The sequence below is a fragment of the Littorina saxatilis genome, linkage group LG7 (genome assembly GCF_037325665.1).
Source record: "Littorina saxatilis isolate snail1 linkage group LG7, US_GU_Lsax_2.0, whole genome shotgun sequence".
Classification (NCBI taxonomy): Eukaryota; Metazoa; Mollusca; class Gastropoda; order Littorinimorpha; family Littorinidae; genus Littorina; species Littorina saxatilis.
This window is the reverse complement of record NC_090251.1, coordinates 57591204-57615167: the sequence shown is the minus strand read 5'-3', so window position 1 is coordinate 57615167 and position 23964 is coordinate 57591204. Positions and strand designations below refer to the sequence as shown.

Here is a 23964-nt window from a genome sequence, read left to right as displayed (position 1 = left end):
TACAAGCTATGCGTTTCTTTTTTTGAACAGTATATATTTTTATCAGAACGTATAAAGATGTTTGTTTCATGTTTGAATCAGACGACGTACACAATTGTTTTTTCTGTTTGAATCAGACGACGTACACAATTGGTTTTTCTGTTTGAATCAGACGACGTACACAATTGGTTTTTCTGTTTGAAGCCTTATGAAAGTGTTGTAGTGTTCTGAGAGATAACCTTGAAGTAATCAATCAATTGTCAAATCAATTGTCAAAATACAGGAAAAGAGGCACTCTTAGACAACATTCCATAAGAAAATAGCCGCCCTCTGCACAGAACGCAGCCAGGCAGTTGATGTTGGCTACATGTACAAGTGGAGGTAGAGGCCTGATCCCATACAACGGTCTGGCCACGTCTCAGACGGTGAGCCTAATCGTTTATGGGGACACACACACACACACACACACACACACGACAAACAACCATTCCTAACCCCACACCCTTTCCCACGGAGCCGTACATTTACATCAGTCCAGTTTTTGCTCAGCACAAGGACCACACGCAATCTGTCCTATAAAATAGTCCTCACCAAGTAGCTAACGTTGTTTTGGGGAATTTTCTTTTCGTCCGTTTCGTAGACCATGAGCGCCAGGGCGAGGCCGACCGCTCCCCTCAATCCGCTCCACGAGGCCACGATGATGAACTGCCAGGGCAGTGGATACCCCATGCGCTTCAGCAGCGGACTGAACGCTATGACCGTCACGGCCCTGGAGGCCAATTCATAAGAAGTAAGAAATGTGAGGTGGCTCAAGGAGCTAGAACTTCTTTAGCTTAAGGGCTCTAAATTCCGATTTTAACTGGCATTCATGTGACCACCTTTGAGCGCCTTTAGCTAACGAGGTTGTTACTTCGCTTCTTGCTCTGTACGCATGCGCACATAAACCTTTATCAAAGGAAATCACCTCCGCTCGACCTTTCCCACTAGCCGAGATAAGCACGATCAGCGAGGTGCCTCATTGCATAAGACCACACGCAGACACAGTCATCCAAATGGCGAGGTACCGACTTGCCCCCGCCCATCTCGCCGCCGCTTTGTAGTCGCCGACTTCACGGTCTACTTGCTTTCAAACTGTCAAGGGTGCCATCTCGCCCCCGCAAGCAGTGCCAACTTGCCCCGTGTATTCCATGCGATGAAGTTGACGTTTCTTGTGCAAAACAAGTTACAGAAAATAACACGTTTACCTGAGTGTGTCCAGAGTTTACCGTATCCCATACGATGAAGTTGACTTTTGACGTTTCTCGTGCAAAACAGGTTAAAACAAATTTTACCTGATTTCTGTTCTGTGAAAGTCACTTCATAACCATGGCTCTCCAGGTCGCGACCACCAGGCGGGGAGGAAAATGTATTTTTGACAACAAATTCCAGTTTAGAATTGACAAAAAAGACCGGAGACAAAATGCATGGCAATTGCTATTTCTCGTCACCTGTACATGGTGTGTCAACTGATTCCGTTCATACAGCCTCATTTTCGTCACTTGCTTGGGGAAAAACGTTGTGGTAAGTCGTGTGGGCAGCGCGCTTGTGTGATATTGAATGAATAAGGTAGCGAAATGGTTGGGCTATGTGTACGATAAGTACCAAGGTGCTAGTAATCCTCATGATAACACACGCGGGCTGAACGTGGCAAAATTGCCTGATTTTTTAAAATGTTCTTGTATTTCTCGCTCTGTTATCGAATCTGACCCCTGATTTGCACATGATCACCAAAACCATTGCCTGTTACGACATTTCGCTTGAACAAAAGTTTGTAGAAACTCATGGCTTTTGTACAATCACTTGTCTTTTGAAAACATGCAGATTCCGTTCATACACCATGTTTCCGTTCGTACCAAAGTGCATGTTTCCGTTCGTACGAAAAGCGTTTCCGTTCATGATCAAACACATTCGTTAGATCAGAGTAAAACAGGCCCCCACTACAAGTTCTGTGTATTCCAATCGTCTTCAAATAGCACAAAATACGAATGCGTGTGATATTGGACCTATGTGAACCATAAGATGAATTGAATTTGCAAAAAAACAGTTTTGTGTCCGTTCGTACTGATTTTGACGACAAAATGTGTCCGTTCGTACCACTTTCATCAAATTGTTTCCGTTCGTACGCTTTTCATGACGTTTGTGATTTTGGTAGAAAGCTTGTGCAATTAGCTTTTTAATACCCCTAATTCGACTTATGTATAACCCATAATTCACGTTGTTCATGAGTGCAACAACACGCGACTGTGGCTTTACTGGTGCAATACCATCGATCCTGTTTAAAATCTTACTGAAGAGCAAACATTTTGATAAGTGTGTCTTCGTCCAGTTTCCTTACACAATGTCATTTCAAAGATCTGAACTTATGTGAAACCTGTTCAAAATATGTACTCTTTATTTCTTGAAATTTCAGATGTGCCACTCAGAATAAAGCAGATGCTTTGTGCTAAAATCGTTATAATCAGGTGATAGGTCAACACACTTTTAAATGTATCTTTCGAAATGCAATTTAACAAAATAAAACTAACACTTGTTTTAGTGAATGAATACGAAAGGTAGGATTACCTGTTTGCATAACTTTTTGTTTGTTCGTTTGTTAGTTTGTTTGTTTATTTGTTTGTGTGTGTGTTTGTATGTGCGTTTGTGTGAGTCAAAAACAAGTTGGCTTAAGCTGTCTTCCCAGATGGTTTTATCCTGTTTTATTCAAAGAGTTTGAAGTCTGACATGCTTTGCATGGGTTATGGTTCTACAGCAATTAGACTGTGAATGCCCCTGCTAAGGAGCCTTCTGTGTATTTAGATTCTTTTTGTTTTGCTTGTGTTTTTTAGTCATGCTTCTAGCTTGACTCGCATGCGACTTTCCGTGGTGGTGGCTTCCCCTTTTTCTGATCTCCTTCTCACCTCTTTTCTTTCACTTTTCTCACTTTTGCCCCTATTTGTTCCCTTTTTGCAACCACCTCTGTAGGTTCGCGTGCGGGTCTAGCTCGCTCTTTATCTTTTATTTTTCTTTATTAAGTATGAGCGTCCTGGTACGACCTTTGTTTTTGTTGTACTGACATTAAATATTGTAACGAACAGATAAATTTATAAACGAGAGTGTGGCCGGCGTTTTTCTGATATTGATTTCATGTGCCTGTATGGCTCACGCTGGACCATGCTAGCCTCTGGAGATTTTCCCCGGAGAGCACGGGACGCATGCTTTGCAACAGTAAAACCGTAGTAACGCGTAGTAACTTTTAGTTCACCTCTGTGGTGGATAGCCTGTATTCGTTGTCACTTGCTGGGAAGCCGTTCAGGGAACTACATGTGTTTTAGTATAGATAGGGTTTTGCTCTGTTCCTGGGACCAGTTTTCAAGTTAATTTGTAATGTTCTGTTTAGTTGCTCGCCTTGAGCCTGTTTAGGTTATATTGATGCTGTCAAAGGCGAGTATCCATTTCTGACTCCATGTTGCTCTTATTTACCGAATTCGTGTAATTTTCGTTTCGAATCTTTGTTTGTTATGACTTCTTTCCGTTTCTGTGTCTTCTTTCCGTTTCTTTGTCTTCTTTCCGTTTCTTTGTCTTACGTTTTATCTATGCAAGGGAAGAGCTGAGACTGTTCTGGTTTATTATGATTTGACTTTAAGCCAGTTTTTGTTTGCTAACCTTCTGTAAGATTTTGGTTCATGTTCGCGAGTCGTATTTGTATTTCTCCGTCCTGTATTGTTGGTCAGCTTTCCTTTCACTGCGTGTCGTTTCTTGTTTAGTTAGCCTAGTGTGTCCTACGTTTATTCTATGTAGGGTTTTCTAACATATTTTGTCTTGGTGTTCATGATAGCTTTGGTGATTTTTTATTGATTTGCCGCCATCTTGTTTCGGCCGCCATCTTGTTTCGGCCGCCATTTTGACGTCCATCTTTGATGTTTATGTTTTTAGGACACCTTTGATGTTTAGTTTGATGTTTCGAATTCTAAGTTTAGTTTTTTCTTTCTATCAGTTTCCACCGCTCCGCGCTTCTCGCTCACCGCTCCGCGCTTCTCGCTCCATGCTCCACGCTTCACACTCTACTGTTCTGCACTCTCACTCAAGCTAGTCCTTTCTACTTCACATTTTAGCTTTAATTCACTTTCTAAACTTAGATTAGTTTTTCCGCCACGCTCCTATATAGGTTACTTAGCTCTCCATAGATTTATGTTTAGCCTTTTATATATTGATATTATGAGCTGATTCCGAATTACTATGACATCGACAAGTATGACCATATTCACAATAAACTTTAATTAATTTTCCAATTCTAGTGTTCGTTTTGTTTTGTGAGCGCGTCGGTTCTTTATAGCACCAAAATTACATCCTCCAGAATTTATATAAGCCATCACAAAATCTTACAGCTACTCAAGGGCAAGCACAAGACAAGGATACCTCTCCTTTCAATGTAATTCTATCCCGCCTCTTCTCTGTCTGTCTGTCTGTCTGTGTCTGTGTCTCTCTGTCTGTCTGTGTGTGTGTGTGTGTGTGTGTGTGTGTGTGTGTGTGTGTGTGTGTGTGTGTGTGTGTGTGTGTGTGTGTGTGTTGGCGGCGAGATGGGAGGGGGCGAATCGCCTCACTTGCAAAACTCAAGATTATTGGCGGCGAGATGGAAAGCGGCGAGTTCGGAAGCGGCGAGATGGGAAGCGGCGAGTTAGGCCGGGGCGAATGGGGACGTCACCATCCAAATATCAATAGATTACCGGCGGCATCATGCCGTTAGCGACAGTTGCGCCGAGAGGTAGGTCCGCTAAGTTTAAAGCCGTCACGTGCCGCGGGTCGAAACTGGGTTTCATGAATAACGATTAGGGCGACTTACAGCTCAAACAGCGGTCAAGTGCCGCTAATCTGCCTTTGTGAACTTGTGTACTGGATAGACACGGGAGCTTGTTCAACATGTCACGAGCAGATTGACAAGCATGCATCCATAATGATCTGAACAACAAAGTGACAGTGGGCAAGGAACAAAGTTGAAAAACAGAAGAAATATATATGCACTCGACAACGAAAGCACAGCACATCAGTGCAAAACCAAACCAAATGTTCGACTGTGGAGGCTTCTTCAGGACTAACAAACAAGTCGCGTAAGGCGAAAATACAATATTTAGTCAAGTAGCTGTCGAACTCACAGAATGAAACTGAACGCAATGCCATTTTTCAGCAAGACCGTATACTCGTAGCATCGTCAGTCCACCGCTCATGGCAAAGGCAGTGAAATTGACAAGAAGAGCGGGGTAGTAGTTGCGCTAAGAAGGATAGCACGCTTTTCTGTACCTCTCTTTGTTTTATCTTTCTGAGCGTGTTTTTAATCCAAACATATCATATCTATATGTTTTTGGAATCAGGAACCGACAAGGAATAAGATGAAAGTGTTTTTAAATTGATTTCGACAATTTAATTTTGATAATAATTTTTATATATTTAATTTTCAGAGCTTGTTTTTAATCCGAATATAACATATTTATATGTTTTTGGAATTAGCAAATGATGGAGAATAAGATAAACGTAAATTTGGATCGTTTTATAAATTTTTATTTTTTTTTACAATTTTCAGATTTTTAATGACCAAAGTCATTAATTAATTTTTAAGCCACCAAGCTGAAATGCAATACCGAAGTCCGGGCTTCGTCGAAGATTACTTGACCAAAATTTCAACCAATTTGGTTGAAAAATGAGGGCGTGACAGGGCCGCCTCAACTTTCACGAAAAGCCGGATATGACGTCATCAAAGACATTAATCAAAAAAATGAAAAAAACGTTCGGGGATTTCATACCCAGGAACTCTCATGTCAAATTTCATAAAGATCGGTCCAGTAGTTTAGTCTGAATCGCTCTACACACACACACACACAGACAATCAATCAATCAATCAATGAGGCTTATATCGCGCATATTCCGTGGGTACAGTTCTAGGCGCTCTGCAGTGATGCCGTGTGAGATGAAATGTTATACGGCCAGTAAATTGCAGCCATGTCGGCGCATATTTACCTTTCACGGCCTTATTCCAAGTCACACGGGTATGGTAGACAATTATTAACTGTGCCTAAGCAATTTTGCCAGGAAAGACCCTTTTGTCAATCGTGGGATCTTTAACGTGCACACCCAATGTAGTATACACGGGGGGTGGTTCGGACACCGAAGAGAGTCTGCACACAAAGTTGACTCTGTGAAATAAATTTCCGCCGAACCTGGGATCGAACTCGCGCTGACAGCGGCCAACTGAATACAAATCCAGCGCGCTACCAACTGAGCTATATCCCCGCCCGAGACAGAAGAGACAGACACACACACACACACACACACACACACACACACACACACACACACACACACACAGACACACACCCACACACACATACACCACGACCCTCGTTTCGATTCCCCCTCGATGTTAAAATATTTAGTCAAAACTTGACTAAATATAAAAAACATGGAGTGAAACAACCAACCAACAAGAAGGGCAAAGCCCATACGACTCACATGCTTGACCTTGACATGACCTTGACCTTTAGGGTCAAGGTCAAATAACTAAACCTAGCAATGACATCATACACTAAGAACTGCTTTACACATTTATCCTACCAAAATACATGTGACCTTGACCCAAGGTCAAGGTCATCCAAGGTCATGCAACACAAAGCTGTTAATTCAAGACATAGGAAGTACAATGGTGCTTATTGGCTCTTTCTACCATGAGATATGGTCACTTTTAGTGGTTCACTACCTTATTTTGGTCACATTTCATAAGGGTCAAAGTGACCTTGACCTTGATCATATGTGACCAAATGTGTCTCATGATGAAAGCATAATATGTGCCCCACATAATTTTTAAGTTTGAAACAGTTATCTTCCATAGTTCAGGGTCAAGGTCACTTCAAAATATGTATACAATCCAACTTTGAAGAGCTCCTGTGACCTTGACCTTGAAGCAAGGTAAACCAAACTGGTATCAAAAGATGGGGCTTACTTTGCCCTATATATCGTATATAGGTGAGGTATTGAATCTCAAAAACTTCAGAGAAAATGGGAAAAATGTGAAAAATAGCTGTTTTTTAGACAACATTTATGGCCCCTGCGACATTGACCTTGAAGCAAGGTCAAGATGCTATGTATGTTTTTTTGGGCCTTGTCATCATACACCATCTTGCCAAATTTGGTACTGATAGACTGAATAGTGTCCAAGAAATATCCAACGTTAAAGTTTTCCGGACGGCCGGCCGGTCGGCCGGCCGGACGGACGGACGGACGGACGGACGACTCGGGTGAGTACATAGACTCACTTTTGCTTCGCATGTGAGTCAAAAAGCAGTACGGAACACAAAATGTCTGTTTTTCAACTGTATACATAGCCTAATGATGATAAGTGTGGTAATGGTTCATTTGATAATCCAAAATCGCCGTCTTCATTCAGAAGAGTTTCTCGGGGAAAAAACAACAACTCAACACTCCGATAGTGGCTGAATAATACCCAATTGCTATATATAGTAGCGTTATGCGGGTGATAATGGTACATTTAATAAGAGTACATTGAGTACATTGCCTTACAACACAAAGCGTTGCGCAACGTCTATGTAAGATGTGACGCCGGACAGAGTGAATTGGTCGACACTTTGGTCTAACATTGTTGGAATGTGTCTGACCTGATGGAGTTGATACTGACGTAGATAAGGAAGTTGTAGACAAAGTCCCACACCCGGGCTTTCTGCATCATCAGCCGCATCACGATCATCCCCACCAGGAAAAAAATCAGCGTGTTCGCCATGTACGCCAGTACCTCCCAGAAACTTCACACACACACACACACACACACACACATAAACACACACACAAACACACAAACACACAAACACACACACACACACACACACACACACACACACACACACACACACACCCGCACACACACATACACACATCGTGGCACACACACACACACTAGTTCATTTTCAGACTAAAAATAGCCTTTGCATTGTTCTGGCATGCGGCGGACGTCAAGAAGAAACACAGTTTTACATTTAGTCTATTTTGTATTTATTCACTAAACATAGTCTGTGGGAGACCTAAACATAGTCTGTGGGAGACCTAAACATAGTCTGTGGGAGACCTAAACATAGTCTGTGGGAGACCTAAACATAGTCTGTGGGAGACCTAAACATAGTCTGTGGGAGACACAAACATAGTCTGTGGGAGACCTAAACATAGTCTGTGGGAGACATAAACATAGTCTGTGAGAGACATAACAATACAATCTGGTATATATTTCCAGGCTGGAACTTGAAGTGGGCAAAGCCTGTAGACAGATCTATTATTGTAACAACTGTTTCGGTAGTTTTTCGTGGATACGGCTGAGTTTTAAGACGCGGTCCGGGCCCTACCTGTGCAGGAAGGTCTCCACCTCGGGGCTGATGGAGGTGCGGTTGTTGCTGAGGACCACGCCCAATACCACCAGCGCCAGCACCCCGGACACGCGCAGCGCTTGTTCCGCTGCACACAGCATGATATGGGACAACACAGTGTATTGTCAGCATGATACGGGACAACACAGTGTATTGTCAGCATGATACGGGACAACACAGTGTATTGTCAGCATGATACGGGACAACACAGTGTATTGACAGCATGATACGGGACAACACAGTGTATTGTCAGCATGATACGGGACAACACAGTGTATTGTCAGCATGATACGGGACAACACAGTGCATTGTCAGCATGATACGGGACAACACAGTGTATTGTCAGCATGATACGGGACAACACAGTGTATTGTCAGCATGATACGGGACAACACAGTGTATTGTCAGCATGATACGGGACAACACAGTGTATTGTCAGCATGATACGGGACAACACAGTGTATTGTCAGCATGATACGGGACAACACAGTGTATTGTCAGCATGATACGGGACAACACAGTGTATTGTCAGCACGAGTTTTCATTCATTACAAGCTGGGTACAACAAAAGCACAGTTCATATGTGACAAATGCAAGTTGCCAATGGTTTTCACCTTTAGGTGTGACGTGGTTTGTCAAAGTAAAAGCCAATCAGGCTGTTTGATTTGTGGAACCATCGCGTCTTTGGATTCGTGTTTCCGATGACAACGACTGTAGACATTCACTCTTAAAGACCCAATCAATGTTAGAAATTACCGCGACGATTCAGGGTCATTTTGCAACTAAGCTATGCAATCACACTGGTCCCCGAGGACAAACAAACAAGTCGCGTAAGGCGAAAATACAATATTTAGTCAAGTAGCTGTCGAACTCACAGAATGAAACTGAACGCAATGCAACGCAGCAAGACCGTATACTCGTGGTCCACCGCTCACAGCATTGGCAGTGAAATTGACAAGAAGAGCGGGGTAGTGGTTACGCTATGCTGCATAGCACGCTTTTCTGTACCTCTCTTCGTTTTAACTTTCTGAGCGTGTTTTTAATCCAAACATATCATATCTATATATTTTTGGAATCAGGAACCGACAAGGAATAAGATGAAAGTGTTTTTAAATTGATTTCGAAAAAAAAATTTTGATAATAATTTTTATATATTTAATTTTCAGAGCTTGTTTTTAATCCGAATATAACATATTTATATGTTTTTGGAATCAGCAAATGATGGAGAATAAGATAAACGTAAATTTGGATCGTTTTATAAATTTTTATTCTTTTTTACAATTTTCCGATTTTTAATGACCAAAGTCATTAATTAATTTTTAAGCCACCAAGCTGAAATGCAATACCGAACCCCGGGCTTCGTCGAAAAGTACTTGACCAAAATTTCAACCAATTTGGTTGAAAAATGAGGGCGTGACAGTGCCGCCTCAACTTTCACGAAAAGCCGGATATGACGTCATCAAAGACATTTATCAAAAAAATGAAAAAAACGTTCGGGGATTTCATACCCAGGAACTCTCATGTCAAATTTCATAAAGATCGGTCCAGTAGTTTAGTCTGAATCGCTCTACACACACACACACACACACACAGACACACACACACACAGACACACGCACATACACCACGACCCTCGTTTCGATTCCCCCTCGATGTTAAAATATTTAGTCAAAACTTGACTAAATATAAAAAGCTGGTCTGCCAATTAGCCACCAAACATCTTATGGAGTCGGGTTCTCTTCTGTTCTCCGCTTGTGTTGGTGTGTCTGTGTGGGGTTGGGGGTGGAGGTGGAATGGGGGATGGTGTGTCTGTGTGGGGGTTGGAATGGGGGTTGGTGTGTCTGTGTGGGGGTTGGAATGGGGGTTGGTGTGTCTGTGTGGGGGTTGGAATGGGGGTTGGTGTGTCTGTGTGGGGGTTGGAATGGGGGTTGGTGTATCTGTGTGGGGGATGGAATGGGGGTTGGTGTGTCTGTGTGGGGGTTGGAATGGGGGTTGGTGTGTCTGTGTGGGGGTTGGAATGGGGGTTGGTGTGTCTGTGTGGGGGTTGGAATGGGGGTTGGTGTGTCTGTGTGGGGGTTGGAATGGGGGTTGGTGTGTCTGTGTGGGGGTTGGAATGGGGGTTGGTGTATCTGTGTGGGGGATGGAATGGGGGTTGGTGTATCTGTGTGGGGGATGGAATGGGGGTTGGTGTGTCTGTGTGGGGGTTGGAATGGGGGTTGGTGTATCTGTGTGGGGGATGGAATGGGGGTTGGTGTGTCTGTGTGGGGGTTGGAATGGGGGTTGGTGTATCTGTGTGGGGGATGGAATGGGGGTTGGTGTGTCTGTGTGGGGGTTGGAATGGGGGTTGGTGTATCTGTGTGGGGGATGGAATGGGGGTTGTTGTGTCTGTGTGGGGGATGGAATGGGGGTTGGTGTGTCTGTGTGGGGGATGGAATGGGGGTTGGTGTGTCTGTGTGGGGGATAGAATGGGGGTTGCTTTATCTGTGTGGGGGATGGAATGGGGGTTGTTGTGTCTGTGTGGGGGATGGAATGGGGGTTGGTGTGTCTGTATGGGGGATAGAATGGGGGTTGGTGTGTCTGTGTGGGGGATGGAATGGGGGTTGGTGTGTCTGTGTGGGGGATGGAATGGGGGTTGGTGTGTCTGTGTGGGGGATGGAATGGGGGTTGGTGTGTCTGTGTGGAGGATGGAATGGGGGTTGGTGTGTCTGTGTGGAGGATGGAATGGGGGTTGGTGTGTCTGTGTGGGGGATGGAATGGGGGTTGGTGTGTCTGTGTGGGGGATAGAATGGGGTTGCTGTGTCTGTGTGGGGGATGGAATGGGGGTTGGTGTGTCTGTGTGGGGGATGGAATGGGGGTTGGTGTGTCTGTGTGGGGGATGGAATGGGGGTTGGTGTGTCTGTGTGGGGGATGGAATGGGGATTGTTGTGTCTGTGTGGGGGATGGAATGGGGGTTGGTGTGTCTGTGTGGGGGATAGAATGGGGGTTGGTGTGTCTGTGTGGGGATGGAATGGGGGTTGGTGTGTCTGTGTGGGGGATGGAATGGGGGTTGGTGTGTCTGTGTGGGGGATGGAATGGGGGTTGGTGTGTCTGTGTGGGGGATAGAATGGGGGTTGGTGTGTCTGTGTGGGGGATGGAATGGGGGTTGTTGTGTCTGTGTGGGGGATGGAATGGGGGTTGTTGTGTCTGTGTGGGGGATGGAATGGGGGTTGTTGTGTCTGTGTGGGGGATGGAATGGGGGTTGTTGTGTCTGTGTGGGGGATGGAATGGGGGTTGTTGTGTCTGTGTGGGGGATGGAATGGGGGTTGTTGTGTCTGTGTGGGGGATGGAATGGGGGTTGTTGTGTCTGTGTGGGGGATGGAATGGAGGTTGGTGTGTCTGTGTGGGGGATAGAATGGGGGTTGGTGTGTCTGTGTGGGGGATGGAATGGGGGTTGGTGTGTCTGTGTGGGGGATGGAATGGGGGTTGGTGTGTCTGTGTGGGGGATGGAATGGGGGTTGGTGTGTCTGTGTGGGGGATGGAATGGGGGTTGGTGTGTCTGTGTGGGGGATAGAATGGGGGTTGGTGTGTCTGTGTGGGGATGGAATGGGGGTTGTTGTATCTGTGTGGGGGATAGAATGGGGGTTGTTGTGTCTGTGTGGGGGATGGAATGGGGGTTGGTGTGTCTGTGTGGAGGATGGAATGGGGGTTGGTGTGTGGGTGATGGGGGATGTAATAGGGATTGGTGTGTCTGTGTAGGGGGTGGTGGATGGAATGGGGGTTGGTGTGTCTGTGTGGGGGATGGAATGGGGGTTGTTGTGTCTGTGTGGAGGATGGAATGGGGGTTGGTGTGTGGGTGATTTCATTTCATTTCATTTCATTTATAGGGATGTAATAGGGATTGGTGTGTCTATGTAGGGGGTGGTGGATGGAATGGGGGTTGGTGTGTCCGTGTGGGGGGTGGGGAATGGAATTGGGGTTGGTGTGTCTGTGTGGGGTTTGGGGGATGGAATGGGAGTTGGTGTGTATATGTGGGGGATGGGGGATGGAATAGGGGTTGGTGTGTCTGTGTGGGAGGGTGGGGGATGGAATGGGGGTTGTTGTGTGTGTGGTGTGGTTGCGTTTAAGTAATGACGTTGTCAGCGTCCCTCACAAATATCTTTATAGCCTAACAGACCTAATATTTTTTCATGAAATGTACACCCATGTGTCTATCCGTCGGCCTGTATGGCTACATTTATCTCTATGTCAACAAGATATTGGGCTCATATAACCTATTCACTAATAACCTGAAATAATTGCTGACCGAGGAAAAAGGTGAGAAAGGCCGTGGTGAAGGTAGCAGCGATTTCTGATAGGGAGTCGTTGAATGTTTTGGACAGCCAGAACAAACACAAGCGCGCAGTCAGGTATCCAAAGAGAGGTCCGCCTACAGCGAACCGCAGAAATCCTTCCACAATCACGTTGTATGCTGTCAACATAAAACCAAACACACACACACCACTAACTCGCGTGAACAGTTCAATTAACTCAGAATAGGAACGGATGGGGGGGATGTCTTCTATGCGAATTAGTACATGAAAGACATTAATTGCAGCTGCAAATAAAACGTTAATTTGACGCGCGAGTCACTTTCAAAAACACACTTCAGTCAACTGAAAGCAAAAGTATTATTACGATGTCAGTTTTAAAAAATTCACGCACACACACACACACACACACACACACACACACACACACACACACACACACACACACACGCAGAGGCGAAGACAGGGCTGGATCATGTCTGAAAAGGGGTGGGGGTCCGTAAGCCCCTCTCCCCGCCCTCTCCCCTCCCCCTTTTCCGGTAAATGTACTTTTTTTCAAAGAGAAACCCCTAATACCCCATTCAAATGCTGGATAATATGTTAACACCAATTCGCGGAGGGGGGTCGCCCCTACACTGTGATAGACATGGAGACAGACACAGAGACTCACCTGAAAGCTCTTTCGTACCAGTGATGACGCTGTAGAAAACCGTGAAACCCACCATGGCTGTTCCATCGTTCAACAAAGACTCACCTTCAATGAACAGGCTCAGAAACGGCGATGCTCCTGAAAACAAAATCACATTGTAATTCAATCAAGTTGGTGTTTTAATGAAACCGATTTTGTGATTGGTCAGAATGCCCCAACACATTAAACAAATCGGTCACCAATTGTCGATAACCACTAGTTTTCTTTAGTTTGAAAGTCCTCCACGCGTTCTTGGGTGGGTTTCTTTCAAGTGTGTTGCGCATTCAGTGCAAATTGTCAGTTTGAGACGTAATAAAGAACAAAATCAACAAAGAAAAGTACTTTCATGAACGGCAGTTCAATCATCTATTATTCATTCATACATACACCGAGTTTTAGCTCTGGAAGTTAATTGGTTTTAACGCAAGTCATAGCTTAATGTATACAATAAGAAATTCGCCGGCTGCGATCCAGTGGTCTCCTCGGCTGCGAGCCTGTGTTCTCGTCGGCTGCGAGCCAGCGTTTACAAAAAAATCCTTTTTAAGTAGATTGACTCAGTTTAGTTGGCTTTAGGTGGGGTTTGTGACCTCTTGCACGTGTTTTTGGAGTGTTCGCGACGGGCGAGGAATGGGATAATCTACTCAAAGTGGACACATAGGCCTTATGATCCTTGTGTCACAGGTTGGAATCCAGGCCAGGACGGACACGGGTTAAAATGTTGTGCCGACTCAGAGACCGTATTCATGTTCCACCCAGGTGTCACTACAATGGCACCTAAAAGACCTCGGCTATTCTGCCATAAGTGCAGGTTTGCTGATTACAGCCAATCCCATGAGTAGCTTTGCACTGGAAGCAAGCGACCGGAATTTGCAAGTAACGGGATAATAAAGTAATGGAACTGAAAGGAAGCTCACCGAGTTCTTTGAGCAGAGCCACCACGGCCACGGGGTCAGTGGCGCTGAGGATGGAGCCGAAGAGGACGGACTCCTTCCAGCCCCAGTCGGCGTTCTTCATCAGAGGTTGGGCCACCCCCGCCGTCATGCCCGTGATCACCACTGAAACACGATACGCTCTGATAAACCACCCCCGCCGTCATGCCCGTGATCACCACTGAAACACAATACGCTCTGATAAACCACCCCCACCGTCATGCCCGTGATCACCACTGAAACACGATACGCTCTGATAAACCACCCCCACCGTCATGCCCGTGATCACCACTGAAACACGATACGCTCTGATAAACCACTCCCGCCGTCATACCCGTGATCACCACTGAAACACGATACGCTCTGATAAACCACCACCGCTCAAATCATTGGCGGCTGTCAGGTCTCAAACCAGTACCTTGACTATTCTATGGGCGAACAGTACCTTAGCAAAGTATCAATGTTGATTTGGAGCAAAACCCTGCAGGTGTGAAGAGCTATAAAACAAACTGACAACGAAAATGTACTTACAATTGTTTGTATCAATGTTGAATGTAAGCGGTACAAAAGTACACCACACCACAATCAACACTGTTCGGAAATAACTCTGTCGGTTGTGTATGGGTTGTGTATGGGTTGTGTATGGGTTGTGTATGGGTTGTGAAAGAGTGAATTAATTCTCTTGCTTTTTGGTGAATCAAACTTTCCCACCAGACATGATAGGTCTGTCACTAGTGAGGTCTCTGTCTGAAACACGGGGACAAGGAGAACGTGTAAACAAAACTTGCCTTGCGATAAAAGAAAGAGTATTCACTCCTTCACAACCCATACGAACCCGACAGAGTTATTTCCGAAATTCGTCTATTAAAGATATACGATACCTATGCATACACAGTTTGGCGGTGAACTTGCAATTATTGTTGTACAGCTGGTATGTTCAAGTCACTGTAACTTCGTTCTCCAAATTCTTTGTCACTTCCACCGGAGACATATGTTTACAAAAAGTTATTTTCTTTTTGTGTTTTAACGTGACGCCCGCGTTATCACGTCTTTTCCAACTTTCTTTGGCTTTTGGTGTCAGAGATTTCACTTCGAAAGCGGGATGGGGGGGTTAAAAATATTGTTTTTCTCAATCGATATCGTATGTCTTTAACTGACCCAGCCCGGGCCCGGCCATGAAGAGTGCCTGCCAGAAGACTTTGCGAAGCACGAAGACGTCCATGGCGAAGGCGCCCTCGAAGATGAGGATGGGCATGAAGATGTTGAGCATGAGGTGCGGCCCGATCTCGATCATGTCGGCCGTGTTGCCGCTGGTGCCCGCTGCCATGCCCAGCACGAACACCACCACCGTGTAGGGCAGCCCGATCTTGAACAGGTTCGTCATGAATTGTATCACGGCTGGAAGCGAGAAGTAGACATAATAGACATAGACATAGACATAAAGACGTTGAAAGATAGACATAGACATATAGACATAGACAAATAGACAAAGAAGACTTTATTATCTCAACAGAACTTTATTTATATTATGTCGTGCCGAATTCACGGGCCGAATTCGCGGAAACGGCAACATTTTTGGCCATTTCGCGTAATCGGCAAAACACCACATCGGGGAGAAAGTAGAGGACAGGGTTGTCAATTTCGTACATAGGCTGCTCGGCCACCGTACCCACACGACACCAAGCCGCCGGTGTTGGGCGGCTTCGTCAACACAAAGGCACCGTATACCCAATACCCAATACGCAAAATCGGCAGCGTTTTGCCGAAAATGCGTAAAGGCTTCTTAACTTGCCCATTTTGCGCCCGGTACGATTAAGGCGGAGACAGACGCACAACACAAAACCATGTTTTCGACAAAAACACCATCTCAAAACGTCGGGGAAACACATGTTTTTAAAGAGGGGATGTCACACGCGAAACACTGACACAGATGAAGCGCGGTGCGTGTTTTCACAGAAATATCGGTCAGTGTCAGCTTGACCCGTCCAGCTATCGCCCTGTGTTTGGGTTTGTAAACAACACGTACGGCTGGCAGTGCCCACTGACACGGTCAGTGTCAGCTCAGTTGACCCGTCCAGCTACCGCGCTGTGTTTGGGTTTGTAACAACACGGCTGCCAGCGCCCACTGATATTATTGCCTATCTTCAATCGTGACAGGCTCCATAGACTCTAGTTAGGATTCATAGGTCCGATACTACCCTGAATCGGTACCACATCTGAGTCGGCCATTTTTTTTCTATCTCCGTGGTGCCGGAGACCGAGTCACGTGAGTTGATCGTCCGCGTTCATTGGTTGACTACCAAAACGTGTTTTCAGATTTTAGAGCATATGCTCTAAAACCAACGACATCTAAAGAAAGGACTAGCAGAGTCTGCCTCCTGACCCCGCTAGCGGGGGCGAGTGCCTTACTTGCAGAAAATCACTTTAAAACTGACAAAGCAATCAAAATGGAGGTACTACTATTTTATGGACTTAGTGTGAAAGAAAATAATAATTTTGTGAGAAATTCTGTGCTTTTAATCAACATTTTATCTGAAGGTACTGCTAATTGGCTGTTAATTGAGTTACCTGTAGTGTATATGTTGAAATCACTGAAAGAGCTCTAATATCTCTGCCATGAACTAAGACACTGACAACAACAACAGATTTGCACACACAGTGTGTTTGTGTGTGTGTGTGAGAGAGAGAGAGAGCTAGAGAGAGAGAGAGAGAGAGAGAGAGAGAGAGAGAGAGAGAGAAAGAGAGAGAACACCGTGGAGAGAGAGAGAGAGAGAGAGAGAGAGAGAGAGAGCTAATGGTTGGGGGAGACAGACATACTAGTACTAGAGAGAGAGAGAGAGAGAGAGAGAGAGAGAGAGAGAGAGAGAGACAATGAGACAGACACAGAGACACACACACACAAAGATAGTGTATATGTTGAAATCACTGAAAGAGCTCTAATATCTCTGCCATGAACTAAGACACTGACAACAACAACAGATTTGCACACACAGTGTGTTTGTGTGTGTGTGTGTGAGAGAGAGAGAGAGAGAGAGAGAGAGAGAGAGAGAGAGAGAGAAAGAGAGAGAGAGAACACCGTGGAGAGAGAGAGAGAGAGCTAATGGTTGGGGGAGACAGACATACTAGTACTAGAGAGAGAGAGAGAGAGAGAGACAATGAGACAGACACAGAGACACACACACACAAACATAGTGATAGACAGAGAGAGACATGGGAAGAAACAGTAACACACACACACATGAGCATGCATTGTGAGAAGCATATCACTTAGCTCACTCAATCCGCCAACCGAGCCCTCTTCACGGATGTCTGGAGCAGCACAGCATTCTTCTGATTGTCTTTCTCAAGGTTGTGTAATCCATTAAGAAGAACATTGGACAGACGACGGTACATCTGGGGGCAGTCCATGTCGATGCTGTGGTAGCTGGCCATGATGGAGAGGATGTTGGAGAGTCGTTTGCGGCAGCATGCACGATGACGCGCCTGCTTCACAAAGCACAGTCCAAGTTGAACCAGTTGAAAGGTGCAGTCATGAGGAATTGTGAGGGATCCTCGTGAAACAGTCTCAATAAAGTCCTTCACCTCACTTGTCACAACTGGTTCCTCCTCATCAAATGTCAAGTCACATTTGCTCTCCAGCCACCCAGCCACGTATGCACAGCTGCTCTCCTCATTCACAGTGAGGGTCACCCCTGAAATGCACCCCTCTATCACATCTGCATCCTCCGCGATGACATCCCCCAAGCAGATGTGTTTCTGGGGCTCAGACTGGAGCTCAATGGACTGGAGGTAGGATGCAGCGTACCGGGCGAGGCGCTTCTTGCATGCTGCAAACACATCACCGGCCGTCATGAAGGCATTTGATCCAGTTGACGCCCTGTATACAGAGAATTCTCCCTCTAAACGGTCACTTTGTAGTTCACGCAGCATAACAGTCAAAGCCCGCTGATGAAAGGAGGTAGTTGCAGACTGCTTTCAGTCCCTGCATGGTCTGCACTAGTGCCTTCTTGGTATCATGGGTGAGGCACTGGATACGAGACGAGCCATGCCCTGAATCAGCTTCCTGGAAGATGTCAATGAAAGTGTCCAGACTCGAGGAACTGGATTCTTGTACGGCACGATGGGGATCCTTCAGGCGTTTATCCAGTCATTTCTTTGACACGTTGACAGTGTTCCACCAGTTCAGGACAGTCTCTATCACTGATGCAGTCTCAATGCAGCCTTTCATCTTCAGCGCACCAACCACTTTCTCATTGAAGACTCTAAGAACATGTTGAACATTCTGCAGTTGGAGTTTGGATGGAATGACACAGGTTTGGGTCAAAGGGGTAGTCTTCAGGATGCCGTCTTTCTCATCTTCATACAGCTGCTTGACATCAGAGAAAGAAGCAACTGACTGGCCATTGAGACGGATTTTCTGTGTCTTCTCAGTGATCCAGTTGTTCCGGATGCATTTCAAAAGATGAACTGTATCAAAGAGGAGAAACCAAGGACGCCCGTAGTCGAGTGGATGTGTGACTGTGGCATTGTTCTCCTCTGGCCTGTCAAAGAGCTTGCAAAAGTGTTGGTTCACCTTATGATTGTCAGTGATGGAGCCTATGACACGTCCCCCAGATCTCTCTACAACAGCGGCTGCTTCGTTCACTGCCTGGAACTGGAACTGGGCTGTCAACTTGTGCACTGGGGTCACTGATACCATCACACTGGGACCGCTTCTCAAACACTTCATCATGATGCACATCATGGAAGTTGCACGGCACTCTTCATTGTTCTTGGCCATGCCACTGAGAATCCCACCAGCAAACGCTACAGTTGGACGGATTTTGACCTCGTCGATCAACAAGAACACATTCTTCTGCTGAGGGAGTAAAGCATTGAATGTGTTTCGCAAAACTGCATCCTTGTCGACTGAAGACACAACATCCTGAAGCTTGCGCTTGCTTGGTAGCACCAGAAACTCCCTCAGCTGTTCATAGCTACAACGAGGAAAGCTTTCAATGGCAAAGCAAATGTCACTAGGAGTGAACTGTTTGTGGGCTAACAACTCCAACTGGTGTGTCAAGAACTCCAACTTCTTTACCTTGTGATCCACGGAACAGTCAGCTGCAGCTTTCAGATCAATAACCACCTTCTTCACAACTTCTTCCAGCGGAATGTCACTGTTGACAGCATAATGAACCGCATCAAAGAACTGTGACTTGGAGTTGAGGCCATTGTTGGGTCTTAGGATTGCACCTAGTGGAACTCTGATGCCATCTCTGAAAACACTGAGAGTTAGCGGGGAACACAACGTCTTCTTATATTCAAACAACTGAAACACTGCATTGGCTATAGTCATCTGACATGAGAAGACACACAATTCGTTTATCTGAACGTGAAACCAAAACATTGTTATACTTCTTCTGTAGGTCTTTGACAGGATCAAAACTCTCAAACGAAGTGATCTTGTCCCTTGCAAAAAAGAGCTTGGTCAGACGATCTTCATCTTTCACAGGGCGAGATGAAGGCTGAGGTGTAGGCAGACATGACTTGGGAACGTCAAACACACTTGGAGGAATGGCAGGTCGAGTGGAACCACCAGGAATCTTGATCATAAGAGGGTCATCCCAATGCCTCTCACAAATGAAACAGTTCTCTCGAGTGGGGATATAATTCACACGTGGAGGTAGCGCATCCAACCATTTCTGCTTCTCACACTCGTCCTTTGGTAGTCGAAACACACGACACTTGTTATTCTCATCGTAATTGCCCTTGCAGTTCACAACACTACACTTTTTCACCATTTTGAAGACAAAGAAACAGCACTTCAACTTGAAACAATGAAAACAAAACAGTGCGATCGTCCATTCAAAAAGTAGCGCGGTAGACGAACCACGGCTTCCTGTATTAACTAATGCGCAAACAAAATAGTGCCAACTTTGTACGATCCAAAACAACTGAATAAATTCAGTGACGCACAATATAATATAACAGTTGTCGATTAGATGATAGAATCTAAGAGATAAATGCAACTGAAAGGTGTTTATACCAAAAAATATTGCACATTTTAGCATTTTCGTCTGCTGAGTTGTTCTTCCGCCACACCAAAACAAAACTATTATGGGATGGCTGAGCGATCGCCACTCGCCTGGCTTACAACACAGGCTCAGCGCTGGCTGCACTCGCCCCCGCAAGCGGGTCAGGAGGCAGACTCTGCTAGTCCTTTCTTTAGATGTCGTTGTCTAAAACCCAAAACACGATGCAAAAACACGAAACAGTGTTTTCTGAAACGCGTTTTGGAGGATGTCACACGGGAAACAGGCTGTTTTGTGTTTGTTTTGAAAGGAAACACTGTTTTGTGTTGTGCGTCTGACATGGCCTTTAGACGTATCGTTAGGAAGCCGAACGACCGGTTTGAACGGCACGGTTGGCCTAGTGGTAAGGCGTCCGCCCCGTGATCGGGATGTCGTGGGTTCGAACCCCGGCCGGGTCATACCTAAGACTTTAAAATTGGCAATCTAGTGGCTGCTCCGCCTGGCGTCTGGCATCATGGGGTTAGTGCTAGGACTGGTTGGTCCCGTGTCAGAATAAGCAATGTGACTGGGTGAGAAATGAAGCCTGTGCTGCGACTTCTGTCTTGTGTGTGGCGCACCGTGCGTTAAATGTCAAAGCAGCACCGCCCTGATATGGCCCTTCGTGGTCGGCTGGGCGTTAAGCAAACAAACAAACAAACAAACAAAAAAACGGTTTGAAGTTTCAACACGTGGAACATCTGGGTTTTTGCGTCAGTGCGTACTTTGCTGCGTCCAAATGGGGCTGGACTGTCGACGGGCTGGATATCTCAAGCAAGGACGCTTGAATGAGAGCAGACATACATGAGCTTTAGAGGTACTTTACGCTAGGGTGTACGTCAGTGAGTGTGCGGTGTCTCCTCTGTTATGTTGTTTATCTTCCCATGTTAACGAATAATTTGCTCGTTATTGCGTTAAGTTTTACCTGTAATGTTTACAGAGAAGGGGAAAGGGGAGATAAACTGAGGTGTAATTTGCAGTACATTCGTTTCAGGTGCACGTGGCTTGCTGAGGGGAGAAAAGATAGACTATGTTAAAAGCACGGTGGATGAAGGGCAGGGCCGGACTACCGGGGGGGTTATGGGGGTTGCGCAACCCCCCCCCCCCCTAGCCTAAACATGTACCTCACTTATTTTTTTTAAAATTTATTATTATTGTTTATTTTATGCCGTTTCATGCAAGGAGCGACCATTTTCCTATCTCAGAATATGACCTACCCATCAGCTTCAGGGGGCTTTACCCCCTGACCCCCACAAGGGTCTCTGCCCCTTGACCCCGCCAGAGGGAACATCCCCCTGGACCACCACTGGCAACCACGCCCCCCCCCCCTCCTCTGAGCCTAGTCCGGCCCTGAAGGGGGTAGTATGACATGGTTACTGCACCTACACTCTTGGTTTTCAGCTTGCCGTTGCTATTGCCGTTGCCATGCCGTTGCTGTCGACGTTGCTGTCGACGTTGTTGTTGACGTGCCGTTGGCGTCGACGTCGGTCTTGGCGTCAAGTTGGCGTTGCTGTTGCTGTTGTACGTACGGAGGCGCTGGGTTTCACCCTGCATGCTAAAGAAGGCGCGGCTACACCACAGGCCCATGCTCCGTGAAAGACAATAGCCAGAGTTAAGTGCATCCATGTGAAACACCCTCCCACCTGTCGTCTTTGTTTCCCTGTGTGAGGATCGTGCAGCCAAGGCAGCGTGATAATATCGGTACGAAGTAGTCCTGTAGAGTGCAGCCAGGGCAGCGTGATAATATCTGTACGAAGTAGTCCTGTAGAGTGCAGCCAGGGCAGCGTGATAATATCTGTACGAAGTAGTCCTGTAGAGTGCAGCCAAGGCAGCGTGATAATATCGGTACGAAGTAGTCCTGTAGAGTGCAGCCGGGGCAGCGTGATAATATCTGTACGAAGTAGTCCTGTAGAGTGCAGCCAGGGCAGCGTGATAATATCTGTACGAAGTAGTCCTGTAGAGTGCAGCCAGGGCAGCGTGATAATATCGGTACGAAGTAGTCCTGTAGAGTGCAGCCAAGGCAGCGTGATAATATCTGTACGAAGTAGTCCTGTAGAGTGCAGCCAGGGCAGCGTGATAATATCTGTACGAAGTAGTCCTGTAGAGTGCAGCCAGGGCAGCGTGATAATATCTGTACGAAGTAGTCATGTAGAGTGCAGCCAGGGCAGCGGGATAATATCTGTACGAAGTAGTCCTGTAGAGTGCAGCCAGGGCAGCGTGACAATATCTGTACGAAGTAGTCCTGTAGAGTGCAACCAGGGCAGCGTGATAATATCTGTACGAAGTATAGTAGTCCTGTAGAGTGCAGCCAGGGCAGCGTGATAATATCTGTACGAAGTAGTCCTGTAGAGTTCAGCCAGGGCAGCGTGATAATATCTGTACGAAGTAGTCCTGTAGAGTGCAGCCAGGGCAGCGTGATAATATCTATACGAAGTAGTCCTATAGAGTGCAGGCAGGGCAGCGTGATAATATCTGTACGAAGTAGTCCTGTAGAGTGCAGCCCGGGCAGCGTGATAATGTCTGTACGAAGTAGTCCTGTAGAGTGCAGCCGGGGCAGCGTGATAATATCTGTACGAAGTAGTCCTGTAGAGTGCAGCCAGGGCAGCGTGATAATATCTGTACGAAGTAGTCCTGTAGAGTGCAGCCAGGGCAGCGTGATAATATCTGTACGAAGTAGTCCTGTAGAGTGCAGCCAGGGCAGCGTGATAATATCTGTACGAAGTAGTCCTGTAGAGTGCAGCCAGGGCAGCGTGATAATATCTGTACGAAGTAGTCCTGTAGAGTGCAGCCAGGGCAGCGTGATAATATTTGTACGAAGTAGTCCTGTAGAGTGCAGCCAGGGCAGCGTGATAATATCTGTACGAAGTAGTCCTGTAGAGTGCAGCCAGGGCAGCGTGATAATATCTGTACGAAGTAGTCCTGTAGAGTGCAGCCAGGGCAGCGTGACAATATCTGTACGAAGTAGTCCTGTAGAGTGCAGCCAGGGCAGCGTGATAATATCTGTACGAAGTAGTCCTGTAGAGTGCAGCCAAGGCAGCGTGATAATATCGGTACGAAGTAGTCCTGTAGAGTGCAGCCAGGGCAGCGTGATAATATCTGTACGAAGTAGTCCTGTACAGTGCAGCCAGGGCAGCGTGATAATATCTGTACGAAGTAGTCCTGTAGAGTGCAGCCAGGGCAGCGTGATAATATCGGTACGAAGTAGTCCTGTAGAGTGCAGCCAGGGCAGCGTGATAATATCGGTACGAAGTAGTCCTGTAGAGTGCAGCCATGGCAGCGTGATAATATCGGTACGAAGTAGTCCTGTAGAGTGCAGCCAGGGCAGCGTGATAATATCGGTACGAAGTAGTCCTGTAGAGTGCAGCCAGGGCAGCGTGATAATATCTGTACGAAGTAGTCCTGTAGAGTGCAGCCAGGGCAGCGTGATAATATCGGTACGAAGTAGTCCTGTAGAGTGCAGCCAAGGCAGCGTGATAATATCTGTACGAAGTAGTCCTGTAGAGTGCAGCCAAGGCAGCGTGATAATATCGGTACGAAGTCGTCCTGTAGAGTGCAGCCAGGGCAGCGGGATAATATCGGTACGAAGTAGTCCTGTAG

At 46.2% G+C, this 23964-nt stretch overlaps 1 protein-coding gene and 1 pseudogene across 1 annotated transcript in view; both read right to left on the bottom strand.

Moving 5' to 3' along the window:
* Nucleotides 1-16113, bottom strand: part of LOC138970256 (uncharacterized) — a 108204-nt gene extending 92091 nt beyond the window's left edge. Inside the window, exons 1-8 of the mRNA XM_070342752.1 lie at nucleotides 16110-16113; nucleotides 15476-15715; nucleotides 14303-14443; nucleotides 13371-13487; nucleotides 12697-12861; nucleotides 8394-8502; nucleotides 7659-7802; nucleotides 571-748 (exon numbers count right to left, since the gene is read on the bottom strand). Of these exons, the coding sequence (XP_070198853.1) occupies nucleotides 571-748; nucleotides 7659-7802; nucleotides 8394-8502; nucleotides 12697-12861; nucleotides 13371-13487; nucleotides 14303-14443; nucleotides 15476-15715; nucleotides 16110-16113 (1098 nt within the window). The remainder of the gene's footprint in view (nucleotides 1-570; nucleotides 749-7658; nucleotides 7803-8393; nucleotides 8503-12696; nucleotides 12862-13370; nucleotides 13488-14302; nucleotides 14444-15475; nucleotides 15716-16109) is intronic.
* Nucleotides 16114-17165: 1052 nt separating this feature from the next.
* LOC138970255 (uncharacterized) lies at nucleotides 17166-18458 on the bottom strand (annotated as a pseudogene).
* Nucleotides 18459-23964: the final 5506 nt, after the last annotated feature.